This window comes from Phalangium opilio, unplaced genomic scaffold, assembly GCF_054372755.1.
Source record: "Phalangium opilio isolate 3A_F unplaced genomic scaffold, DU_Popi_V2 ptg000093l_1, whole genome shotgun sequence".
Lineage (NCBI taxonomy): Eukaryota > Metazoa > Arthropoda > Arachnida > Opiliones > Phalangiidae > Phalangium > Phalangium opilio.
The window spans coordinates 2779557-2793274 of record NW_028324198.1 but is presented as its reverse complement, the minus strand read 5'-3'; the positions used below and the strand labels follow the sequence as shown (position 1 = coordinate 2793274).

General features: G+C 36.3%; 1 protein-coding gene across 1 annotated transcript; it reads right to left on the bottom strand.

The window, feature by feature from the left end:
* Positions 1-12412: 12412 nt before the first annotated feature.
* LOC149640310 (uncharacterized) lies at positions 12413-13305 on the bottom strand. The gene is made up of 2 exons (XM_089850623.1): positions 12934-13305; positions 12413-12872 (listed from the first exon to the last, which is right to left on the bottom strand). The coding sequence occupies exons 1-2, from the start codon at positions 13098-13100 to the stop codon at positions 12644-12646; spliced, it is 396 nt and encodes a 131-aa protein (XP_089706749.1). The 5' UTR covers positions 13101-13305; the 3' UTR covers positions 12413-12643.
* Positions 13306-13718: the final 413 nt, after the last annotated feature.

Here is a 13718-nt window from a genome sequence, read left to right as displayed (position 1 = left end):
TATACTTTGAGAAAGTTTAAGGAGCAAAATAGGTAGCATGACTAAAATACAGTTGTAACAGAGATAGTTCATGGAGCAAAATTGGTGGCATGACTAAAATACAGGGGTAACAGAACTTATTTGACGTTCGGTAATTAATGTTTGGACGCTTGAGAATTGGATGTTGAGAAATGCTCTGAAAGTAATATTGTGGGAATAACATTTCAACGGCAAATTCATGAGGATGGTTGAGAAGACATTGTTCAATTCAAAGTGGATAAGAATGGTTTGAATTATAATAATATATATATACAAGTTAAATTATTCGCAAGTTCTTATGACATGAAAATATTTTACGACGTGGATAATTTTAACGTAATTCCCGCTTTCTCGGCTTTACTCTGCAAGTTTTCTTATTCCCAGCACATTTTAAACGTGATAACTATCCCTTTAAACTTTACTTAAGAATTTGTTTTTTTGAAAATTATGGCTGTTTTTGGAACATAGAGCAAAAAAGAGAGAGAGGCCCTACAAACGATACAAAACACAGCGTTTGCAATTGTGTCGTGTTTCAGCGTATGAAGGTTGCTCTATATATTTTTTAGCTTAGAGTAGAGCAGTTTCAATGATCATCTGAACACAATCAGACTCAATAGCCCATACTTTTTCTGCTATAATATAGTCGGTAATCGCCTTGGTTTGTGACATTGAGAATTTAATATCTCAATTTTACTATCGTTAATTTGGCAAAAAACTAAATTGAGTCTGCTTCCACTATTAACCTTGACTATTTCCCCTAAAATAATTTGATATTATTCTTTTGTAGTTTAAAGTTTACGTTTCATAATCTATATGGATAGAGGGACACTTAGATTTACACAATAATCTAAGACGCCATGATTTACACAATACTCTAAGACGCCATGGATTTTTTACTTGAAATGAGAAATTTAACGGGCGCCCATGTATAGAGTTAAATACCATTTTCTTGCCCTGTCAAAGGTTGAAGCTTCTCCAAGGTTGTTCGGTTAGAAATTTTATTTTATTTAAGTATTTTATTCGCAGATGATGTTTTACTGAAATTATATCATGAATATTTAGAAAAGAATTCATCTTGAATATTTAGAATAATAAAATCCATCTTCAATGTTTTCAAAACAATAACCTTTAGTATTTACAGAGTAGCAAAAACAAACTACCGGTGTTGCCCATCGAGATATATTATTGCATTTCAGGCCGCCATTTTTAACGAAGGTGGAAAATTGAGCTTCAAAAGACATGAAGTCAGTCTTACGGATGTTGGGAACCAGTGTTTTAAATGTTATAGCTTTGGTTGAAACACGTAGACGCCGCCATTTTTCAAGATGATGAGGAATAGAAGAAACCTAAGAGCTCGCCTACTGCATTTGAGTACCGTCCCTGTAAAATTTCATACCTCTGATAAAGGAGTTTGGACTCGGAGTAGATTATCAGTCAAATTGTAACTATAGATGTTAAGCATACAAGCTACTGAGCTTTACGTAGGTGTCCTTGTGAATTAAATTAAAATTTCGAGTTTAAATTAAACTTGTTGTCTTAAATTAGTGGTGCCTTCGAAGTTTGAGTAATTAATGGTTTAGAGAACACTTAAGGACACGGGTTCGATTTGTTGGTTTATTTTTTATTGTTTCCGGTTGTAGTATACTTTTGATGGTTATTTACTTTTGCGAAAAACGCGATAGAGGTTTGCGTGTAGTTCAATGTCGACATTTCCGTTATTGGAAGTAATTAGGTTTTAAATAAGATCACAGGACAACTTGTGCAATGAACTTTAAAAGAACTATACGATCATATTTAATTCTTTCTTTATTAAAACTTGAGCAATGAAAAACCAGTTGACTTCGCCAGTTATTATTTCAGTATTTACATGTGTGGACACCATTACACTAAAACCAATAAATACCAGTTAGAAGTAATTCTTACGATATTTATAATACAAGATTTTAAGAAAATTTTAATGAAATCTAATAATAGATCTAAACATACTCTAACAAATTACACAAAACAAATTAAAGTTTTTACATGACGTAAATGCGAAGTTTACGGTGTCATAATGTGACCAATATCCCTGGTTTTCGTAAACCTCCCGAACTCTACTAGGCATTGAATGATGATACGCCTGGAATAGTTGCACGTTCAACTTGAGATCGCGCCAAGAATATTGTATTCAGTCCCCGACAAAAGTTTCTGGACATTTTCATTTGGCTGCCATTTAATTTCTATTTGCACTAGAGCAATAAAATGGGACTTTCTAGATAGATCTGCTTCACGAAATTATTTTGCGCAGAAATATTGCACAGTTGCATAATTTGGGTGATAGTAATACCGGAAATGGTAAAGACCCCCGATAATGACATGACGAAATAATGCACCAAATGGGTCGACAATGGGGTCATTGCACGCGTCTTGCCACACAGAATCCAAAACTATTTTCATATTGAAAATCGGTTTAGAAAGTCAAAAGTTATGACCCAAAACGTGACGTCCAAAATGATGAAAAATAAGCCTAACGATTATTTTGTTGTATCAGAATCAACTTAACTCTGTAGTAAAGGAAAAGCGGAGATAAACAAGATGGTCAAACCCTACTAAATGTAATTTCACCCTGAAATTCAGAAATATTAAAAGCGATGACTTAACCACGTGACCAGCAAACCCTCAATAATTGGTTCGTGCCAACGGAAAAGAAAAACGCGCCTCGGGAAAATTCGCAAAAATAGAAATAGCACCCACAACGCAAAATCGCGAAATTCGCCAAAAAAAAAAGAGGAAAGGTTTTTCCTTTTCCGCAAAATAATGCGAAAAACGCATAAAATTCGCCCAGTGAAAACCGGGTGTTACGCAATAAGGGAAGAGACTAACATGGGAATGAATGTTCAGGGCGGTTTGGAAATTGAGAAATGTTTGAATTACAATTAGAGTTTGCATAAATGGTATTCAGTGAATTAAATATAATACACGAGTTTTGTGATAGGTTAAAAGTGAGAGGATTTTCGAGAAGAAAACGTTTCCAGAATTTTGCATGATGGTATTTGGCGCCTGGGAAAATAAATGTTTGATCGATACTATTTGGGTGGCTTTTCGTTTTATTATTAACACATTTAATTTTCTAAGAAGGAATGGAGAACAGGGTTATTTTGGCGCACATCATTGTCCACGACCCCCCTTCCCCGCGACGGGGGGGATGAAAGAAGAGGCGAGTCTTATTTTCCTTATAGCGAGTTAGCAACTAAGGCCCATTGGTATTTTTTGCCGTCTCCGTCAGCAGCGTTGGCAAAACATAGTTTAAGTGAGCCATTAAGATAATTTAAAAGTTTCATTATGTGTTGAAGGGAGGGGCTCTATACAGGACTTACGAGGTTACCTCCCCCTTTTCAGAGAATTCTTCAGTCAAGGCTACAGAGGCACGTTTACTCACTCTCCATGTCAGCCACTAACAAAGGCACGCCCGGCTGTCACTCGCTATGGCAGCGCCCTAGAGGAAGCTTCTCGTAAATCACGTATACTGGGCTAGGAGTTGGACTTAAGTTTAATTATACATTTGAAGCGTTTAGAGAATAAATGTTTCGAATGCGGAGCAACGTGTATTGAAGGTTGTGAAACTCTTAAGGAATAGATGTTAGAATGGACTTTAATAGACCAATTCGGAAATTACACACAGATAAAATAACACGCAGGGGCGAGGCTGCCATCGGGGTAAACTGCTTCACGCCAAGAAGCACGGCTATATTGGGTCCCGAGCTCACGCCATGCAGGAGGCTATTGCCAACTCGCACTGCCTCTAGCGGAGCTTCTTAGAATCACGAGTTTACCCCGATGGCGGGCTTACCCCTTGAGTGTTGGCTTATGCCAAGGAAATTTCAAATTGGTCTATAATAATGTTTGATCGAATTCCAGTGACATAATATCTGAAATAGATGAAAATCGAAAATGAAGAATATAGAAAAAGTGTTACAAATTATGGGGAATGGTTACAAGGGCCCTTCATTTAATACTACGCGTATGTTTATCAATCTCAGGGATTCTAGATGTAAGAGGGATCAGAAACGAGTGGCTCCGGCAGCGGTGTGCCATGCGCAGTTGAGCCGTGTTTCACCAGCTTTGGATTTGTTTTCAATTTGTCCTTGAAAGGGACCACTAGCCTTCGCCTCTACTAGTTAAAAGACCCCTCTGCCCGAGCCAGATGTTTAACTTTGGTTATATGTCCGCTTCCGATACCTCTTACACGTAGAATCCCTGATGTAATTCAAATTATTGAAGTATGTTTACGGTTATGACTACAATTATTCTTATGACAGAAATATATTTATGTGCTAAAGTTTTCTATACTTTCGAGATTTATCGGTTTAGTGTTGAATTTGCTTAAATCCTGCACATTTGAAAATTAACAACTACCTCTTTAAACTTTCGTTGCCTTTTTTGCAATAATACCTAAGATTGAATTTTGGAACGTAATATTTGACAAAAATAAAAAGCCCTACGTAATAGTAGAACGGTTGGTATTCGTGAAATTTACAGAAAATGTCTCTTTCGTATTGTGTTTTCAAGAAGGTAGGTTATTATGTTTTTTAACATTGTAACCGTAGGGTATACCAAGAATCGGACCAAATAATCGTAGTACTACTTTACAACTGCAACCTTAATGGTTTGTTTCAAATAGTATTTGAATTTATATATGTGAATTTTAGGCAGATTGTGGCGCAGAAATGTGTAAAAACACACAGAAGTAAATCTAATGAAGTTAATATTTACGGTGAAACAATTCAAGATGAATTAAGCATTGTGTATAATCTCGCAAAGTATTTTCCTAAACGTTATCGGAGACCATATAAAGTTGTAACTTTATTATATGCCTACTTAGGACAATTGTTGTTTTCCCCCAAAGAAAGAAGTAAAGATCATGTGTCAACTCAAAGTTCATAATTTAAGGATCTAGTTTCATTTTATTGGAAATAGTTTTAACATAAATCGAAAATGTGTGGCCGCTGTATTTTCTAAGTATGATGACCGCATTCGAACCAAAACAAAATAATGTTACTTAGCATTGGACATTATAGAAACATAGCTGCATATATTTTATAAATCGGGGTTATTTAACTTGGCATACTTGGAATAAAGAAAAAACAAAAAAATAAATGGGCTTATTGCACAAAACGACGTTTCAATAACGCGACCAATATCCTTGGTTTTCTTAGACATCTCGAATCCTATTAGGCATCGAGTTGTGGTAGGACTGGAATAACTCCACGTTTAATTTTAGATCTCGCCAAGCATTTTGCACAGCTTCCAGTAATTGTTCTGCATTTCTAACGTTGACATGGTCAACGTTTCGGACCATTTCCGCCCAGAGATTTTCTATCGGGTTCATGTCGCACCCTTTTGAAGGCCAGTTCATAACCTTTACGATACATTAACAGAAATAATGTAATGCTATTGTTAATTAAGCTGTTATAGAACATTTAACATCGGTGATAAGACACTTACCCTAAAACCGTGAGTCGCACTAAGCCTCTCCAGCGCTTCTGTGGCCAATCTTGCCGTATGTATTGGAGCGCGGTCGTGCATGAAGGTAAAGTTTCCGTCGGGAAACCTTTCCAATATGCTGGGCAAAGCGTCGTTTTCCAAGAGTTGGACATATCGTTGGGCATTGTTTCGTCCTTCGATATGAACCAAACATCCGGAATTCACCGCCGATAGCCAACCCCAAACGTTTACGGAAAATCGACCACTGCGTTGAACCTCGATGATGTAGGGCTCTCTGTAGCGCATGCCAACAGGTCTTCTAACCCATATCTTTAAAACGTCAAACATACTTGATTAATGGTGAGCGAGTGTAAAGTAATAAATACTCTAACGATAGGCTTTGCTACTCCATGTCTATCTCCTCATTCAACACACTTCCGAACTAATTAAAATTACCTGGCCATTATGTCCAACAACGAAACTCTTCTCATCCGTAAAGACCACGGTTTCCCACTGCTCCAGTGTCCAATTTAAATGCCCTTGAGCAAATTCGAACCTCGCTTGTCGGTTTGCCGCAGTCAACTTATCTTTTTGGCAAGCGACCCTTCCGTGCAGCCCTTGGCTTGCCAAGGCTCTTCCCACAGTTCTTACACTGGCTTGCAGCTCCAGTTCAGCTCTAACGAGCCTCGCGGTTAAAAAAGGTTGTGCCCTACTCGTCCGACCTATCAGACGGAGGTCTCTGTCCGTTAGGGCCCTTGGTCGTCCGGCTCTCTCCCTATCAGCTCCACCGTTAAATTCATTATTTCTTTGACGATCAATCCATGTAGCCACTGTGGTCGGTGAAACATTTAATTGCCGCGCTATTGCTCTATTGCAAAGACCTTGCTCATGAAGTTCAACAATTTGACGACGAATTAATACTCTATCAGCCATTTTAATTGTTCGGAGAATATGAAAATTAACTGATAAAAAGAGTGGTTTGCGGTCTCTTTTATATAGTAAACTTGGAATAGGTGAAAATATTTTTTCGTCGAGTGGAAGATAAAAATTAGTTTTTGGTTGAAAATAGACATTCTTAAAAACTTAATTTAACGATGGAGGTGATAGGCAAAGAATTGGACGACCAAAGATTTGACGTCCGAGAAGTTTTTTAAGCGTGATACTTGTGAGCAACTTCAAATAAGTTTAAAACCGTAAGATGAACTTTGGTGAGACAGGGTCTTCTTGAACGCTTCGCGTGGCACTTAAGAAACGTGAAGTTTATTTTCTCTAAAAGTCTAAAGAGGCTTCAATTTGGAACAGAGCAGGGTTGTTGATTTTTTTGATTTTTTCAAAAAAACAAAATAATTGATGTTTTTATTTAAATCGGATTTTTTTAATTTTAATTGATTTATTGTCTTTTTATTGAACTACTAGATAGTAAATTACCAACATGAAAAGTCTTGAGTCAAAACTAACCAAAAGGAAAATAATCATGACATTTAAGCAGCTATTGGATATTGTTGCTATTCAAATGCTTGTATAAAAAAACTAGCTTGACCGCTATTTCATTTCTTAGCCTATCCAGCAAGACAAACTGAAGTTCTGGGAAAAACTTAAACTGAAATATAACAACACTATGATTGTTTTTAATTATAGGTCTTTTCTAGTTAAGTTTCTTCTCGAGTTTCTTAACCTACTTCTTGGAATCTTAGAAAACATTTTTTAAAAATAAAAATATATTCTTGATTTTAATCAAATGATTTTTTTAAAAAAAATCGCTTGATTTAAATCAAACAACCCTGGAACAGAGAACACAAATTAGACACTCGAGCAGTTAGTGTAGACTTTACGAATGATAAACGTTTCATCGTCGGACACGATGGCCAGATAATTTTTTAGAGGATGGATGTGCACCAATTTATGCCCATCCACTCGAAAGGCTTAATGTGGTTTAGTAGGGTAAAAGTCTTAAAACGGAAGTTAAAGAATGCCATTTTTTAACACTCAAATAATAGAATTTATATGTTGCCTTTCATAATTTCTCTATTAGGTGATGAAATGATCTTCAAAAAGCTGCGATATCAAATTATGAATGGTTTTAGCATTTTTCAAATATTATAATTTTTATTAAGCGCTATTATTGCTATTTTAGAGGAAACCTTTTCGTATGTAAATGTTGTAATAATATTGTAAAATATAATGTTTACCAAAAGTTCTACCGCTAAAAATTTTAAAAATCAATTTCTATTTATGTAAAAAGGCGGATCTCATGGCGAATTCCACTGGGTCCTCCCGGAGCGCTCCCATGGAGCAATAAACATGGGAGGAGTAGTTGCCGGATCGTTAAAGACTGTTTTTCCGTAATTAGGGTCTCTCATTTTTATTGCTCCATGGGAGCGCTCCGGGAGGACCCAGTGGAATTCGCCATCAGTCTGTTTTTCCTTCCAAGGGTTTTTATCCTACTGGGTACCATATGAGCGTGGATAAAGAATTCGCGTGAGTAAATTTGTTTTCACGCTATAGGATAGGCAACTCCCCTATTTCTGACGACAGCTTATTCTGAATAATCTGATTCAGCTTGGGTTGTCAGCACGCGCAAAGCTGGGTCTCTATGTAACGTAGCTTTGTGCGTGATGACAAGAGACGAAGAAAATAATGATTCTCTGGATTTAAAATATCCGCGAGTTTTAGCTCAAATGTATGGGCGGAAATTCTAGTAGGCTTCGAAAAAAGTTGAAGTGCCTCGACTGTCGAGTGTCGACTTCATAGTCGAGCCAGTGACTTTTAAAATTTCAAGTAACACTAATTTAGACTATTAGAGAAGGATGTTAGAGTTAGTATTATAAATATTTATTACGTTTCTAAATCTTTTGGGAATCTAAAGAAATAATTTTCGCTATTTTTAATAGCACAACGTTCCTTGATAATGTTTGAAGGACCCACCAATTGATTACAAACGACTATGCACGTATTTGAAACTAAAGCCTACAGGTCCGTGCATTTGAGATAAAAATCTCGCGGATATTTATAATCCTTTTTTTCTTCGTCTATTGTCAGCACGCACAAACCTACATAACATAGAGACCTAGCTTTGCGCGTGCTAACAACCGAAGCTGAAAATAGAGTATATACAGAATAAGCTGCTGTCGGAGATAGGGCAGTTGCCTATCCTATAGCGTGAAAACAAATTTCCTCGCGCGCATTCTTTATCCAAAACAGAAGGTTGAAATTTGGCAAAGAGTTTCCTGAGACCCCGTGAATGGTATGAGTAATTCTAAAACTCCCATAAGTGTTCTTTCAGTGGTTGAACTTATTTTTCCCTTGAAATGAATGAAAGTCAACAAATTAATTAGAAATAATCCAACGCCTGATCTATTGCACTACCGGATTGCTGAAGTGTTTCGGATTATATTGATATTTTATTTTTCTATGATGGGGATAATTATCGGGGGATTTTTCACTTTTCTCGGATAGGGTTAACAACCGAGGATTTTGTACAATTTCAGTAATGGGAGATTATGCCTGGGGTTCTTTGTCTTGGAAGTGTTTAGTCCGTATACCCATGTGAATCGATATAACCTAAAAGCAATTTTTCAGTTCTAATATGTAAATCGAGATATTGAACAGGTTTTGAACACACTACCAGCTGTTTATACGTCAATCAATCCTGTATCGCGTTTTTTGCATAAGTTAATAAACCGTCGTAAGTATACTAATACAGAAATTAGTACTGGAAGACCAATAAATCAAACCCATGTTCTACAATGCCCTATTTGTTACTCAAATTTCTAAGACACCACTAATCTAAGACATCGAGTTTTTTTTTACATTGGGACTTTCAATTTAAATCTTAAGGACGTCTAGTAAAAGTCAGACACTTTTAGGCTTAACATCTATAATACCATTCGTTATAATTTGAAAATATTCAAGATGTATTTTTTTCCAAGTATTCATGATGCATTTTTTCTCTATATATTCATGAAGAACTGTTTTTCAAATATTCAAGATGGATTTTTTCTTAGTTATCATGATTGATTTTTCTAAATTTTCATGATTAAATTCTTGAAAATATTCATGATTAAATTCCTGAAAATATTCATGATGAGATTCTTAAAAATGTTCATGATCAAATTTTCAAAAATATTCATGATTAAATTTTTCCAAATATTCATGATAAAATTCCTGAATATTTTCATTAGTGAATAAACGTAAATCGTAACATCATATCCAACGTAGGCAGGCACTTGTTTACCGTGATTATACACTTTGGCGTGGTTGATGAATTAAGTGCTTGCCATGCTGTAAGCTTAAAAAACAAGGCTGCCTACCTACTCGGAAATAAAATACAAAAGGTATTTATTTCTCGTTTCATGGAGCCCAGCCTCTATTATTATTATTATTATTATTATAATGTTGATGACTATGTAAATTCCAGTGAACTACTTATATAGTTTTTTATATACACATTAAAAATCCATTTCATTCATTTTTTGAAGACTACTTTTTTAAATACAACGTTCTATAATTAACCTTAGATTTAACAAAAAATATATGGCATTCTAAAAGTTAAAGAGATAGTTGTCTAATTTCAAAAGTGGTGGAAAAATTAAACTTCCAGACAAAAGGAGAAGTATTCGAATATCAATATTTGCATGCCATTAGGGCGAATGAGTCTTTTTAATTTAAATAATATAATAATTCGAACCATTATCTTCGGAGATTACCATCCATTTCACAATAAAAATTATTACTCGTATCCTTCTTCAAGAATTTGTCGTTGTTAGATTCTTCTCTAATTCATGTCATCGTGAATCTTCATCCCCGATTCTTCGCTACATTTCCATGGTAGACACGTCACCTATTCTGCAAACAGGAGTTCTGCCACGATATTTATTCTCCAAGCACTCAAAACATTTCCTTTCAAATTCCAACCAAACATTATTTTCCGAAAAGACACAAAAACATTAATCATCGAAAGCCACCCTTCCGGAAGCTACACAAAATATTTTTTATTTAAGAGCTTAAAACATTTACTACAGAAAAGCCACAGAAGAATTCAACCCAAAACGCAAACTTCGCGCATTATAGAATATTTGCAAAATTTTAAATGTCGAAAATCCTTCCACTTTAGCAATCACAACTTGCTTATTATTCCAAATTCACGGACTTAACACTATCCTGCACACAAATTCAAAATTTCTACTTTCCAAAGCTTCATCCAAAACCTTTATTTCTCCAAAGCTTCATCCAAAACCATTATTTCTAAGTTGGAACCCTATTGTCCTTTCAAAATCGAGACCCTATTGGCAATTAACTAATAAATCGCCACATTACTGAACGTAATTCTTAAAACCTCATTTCTATAATTTCAGAGTAAAACTATGTTATGGCTTGAATCCTGTTTTTCTGATCGTAATGTTTTACTACTGAGATAAGTTGATATAGAAGAAATAAATAATCGTTAGTCTTATTTGATATTGTTTTGAACGTCACTTTTTTTGTCATAACTTTTCTACGTGACAAGACGCTTGCAACGATAGCATTGTTGATCCATTTTAAGCATTATTTCGTAATGTCGTAATCGGGGGGCTTTACTATTTCCGCTATGGCTAACGCCCTTTTATTGCGACCGTGTCATTTTTAATTTTAAAACAATTTCGAGAAGTCAACCTATTTAGAAAGTCCTATTTTGTTACTCTAGGAACAAAATGGCAGCCAAATGAAAATGTCCAGAAACCTTTGTCCGGGACTGTACCTATTTTAGAATAGTCGAGCAAAATTTCACTCATGCAGTACCACTTCAAATATGAAAACCAACGCAGCCAAAGTGTTTCCAACAGCAAAGACTCGAATTACGGAACAGAAAAAGAACAAGTCCATCGGTTCGTCCAATATCAAACGGTCAGACTCTAGCTCGCAATTTTAAGCCTTAAATCTAGCCATAAAGAAAGTTGTGGAAAGTAGACTAGTTTCAAATATTATTTCGACACTGTGGACAAAACTAGGATAAAATAATGAAAATATCGGCGCTGGAATGGGCCGGCTTGATTAAAGTAATGGGCTACGCCAAATTACTCTACAACGAATACTAGTTAAGCTAACTGTCGCTGCTTTAATGCGTCACGTGTAATTTTAGTATATAAAATTGTGACTGGTGCCCCTCATAACACCGAATATCCATAAAAAGGACGGAAGAAGTTCCAAAGAGACAGACGTTAATAGAACTACCAATTAGTCAGGGGAACAACACGTTCTGCTGACCAGGAGTTCTCTAGCACGAGCGGTACGCATCTGACGGACCGAGAACGTGGAGGAAATCATTATGTAAAAGATAGCTTAGCAGTGGGTTTTTGGAGGATTTATTTGATCGACGTTGAAGAAGGAGAATGCGAAGTGACACAAGCAGGTGTCTTAATTTTCAACACAGGGCAGAATCAGAGCCCCCCAAACCCTCTATAGAGTTTTTGCATCAGGTCAGTGAAATCACTGGAACACCTAGCATATACCCTTTGTCGAACACCTGCGCAATGATTTTAAAATAACCCATTGTGCATCAAACTTATAAAAAAATCACAGATGGAATGGACGAAGGAATTATCTGCAGCTCCGGGTTTGGCCAGATTTAGATAAGTTTAAAATGACTTGACGACCTATTTTTGTTCCCCAAAAGGAGGGTTAAAAGGAGAACGAAGAGGTTTTTTAACGATTTCTTTACAAATTCTACGATCCACCTTTATCAAAAGGTTTCGTTCTAGATGACGATTTGTGGCCTACATGGAATTATTTTTTTACTCTTTGAAAAATTTTATACTTCAGACTGAAGGATTGTACGAATTTTTCAGTCTCAATAAATCAATCGGTAACTGTATGAAATAATATTTAGTTAATGCTTGATAAACTGGATTTGCATAAAGTATTACCGGGTGAAGTGCCAGGTAAGACACTTTTCAAAATCTCGAATATTTTGGTCGAAAACAAAAAATCCTTTCTGCCTGCAAATGTTGCAAATGGGGAGAAGAGATTTCCGAGGTCAGTAATTACAGGACTTATGTAGCTTCTCGTCAATAATTTAAGCCATTATGTTTGTTTTAAGTCTGTACATTAAGTAGTTCCGTGACAAAAGTGATTATTGATATTGCTGATATTGTGTCACGGTGTTGTTCTCAAATAGAAGATGGTTTTAAGGGTTGATCTTGCGGCTTTTGCGCCATTTTGGCCACCGCCATTGCGTTAGTGCTAGTAGAATTCCAGACGCCAGAATTATCAGTGGTACAAACACGTTATCCATCGTCATGCCTTGTTTGGGGGCTATGTTCATTTCGTGACCGGCTTGCAACAGAAAATGCGTGTAATCGTCTTTAATGGTGTAGTCGCGATAGAACGTTCCTCCTTCGGTGTATCGCAAAGTGCTGAAAATTACAGTTTTTTCGTAACTGGTTGATGAAAAATTTGATTCTTTTTCTCAGTCACCTTTCGTAGAACTGTTCTTTGATGGGTTTTGACAAACCTTTCCGGCAGACGAGACCCCACTGCTCCCTCATCATTGGTTCCTCAGAAATGTGGAAGAATGTTTTACTCATTACATCTTCTTCTAACAGGTCGAAGAATATAGGAATGTAGTTAAGAATCATAGACATCCTATTATTTATAACCGCTTTTCCTCCTAGAGTCTCGTCCAATACCCTTTCGATCAATCCATCATAATTGTCAATAATTCCTCCGCCTTTAACGGCTTGTTCAAACTCGGCTCGCTCTGTTGCTCTCGGAGAGTTCTAGTAAAATTCGTCAATCAACGTAACAATTGTATGCATGAATTTGAAATAAATTGAAATTGAAATTTTCTTAACTCCCAAAATTTTGTCAGTTTACGGCACTGAAAAGCGCGAGTTTACGACGAGGCAACATTGCTAAATTATCGCCCACCATTTCATACTTACGTTAAAGAGCGGCGACACTAGCAACCACCGTTGTTGGTAAATTGTTATTTCAGGTCTAGAAGTCAAGTCCTCCAGGTTATCGATGTAGTTGGGACGATCAGCCGATGAGAGGAAAGAGAAAACGTTGCAGGTTGCCATAAAAATTAGCGATGTTGATGCGAAGATGCAAGTACTTAGTAAAATGCGCTGGGACATAATCGAAGGCGTCCATTCAGTTCCTGCGCTTATGAAATGTAATCAATCTTAAACGCAGCCTGTTGTAATCGGATCTTACCCTGGTTAACAACCAGACCGAATACGACTAAAGAGGAATTGAGT

Bases quoted from the DNA above. Each gene is read 5' to 3' on its own strand.
- LOC149640310 (XM_089850623.1), bottom strand. From the start codon at position 13,100: ATGTCTATGATTCTTAACTACATTCCTATATTCTTCGACCTGTTAGAA. The intron at 12,873-12,933 runs GTGACTGAGAAA...TGTAATTTTCAG, and splicing joins AAAGAACAGTTCTACGAAAG to CACTTTGCGATACACCGAAG.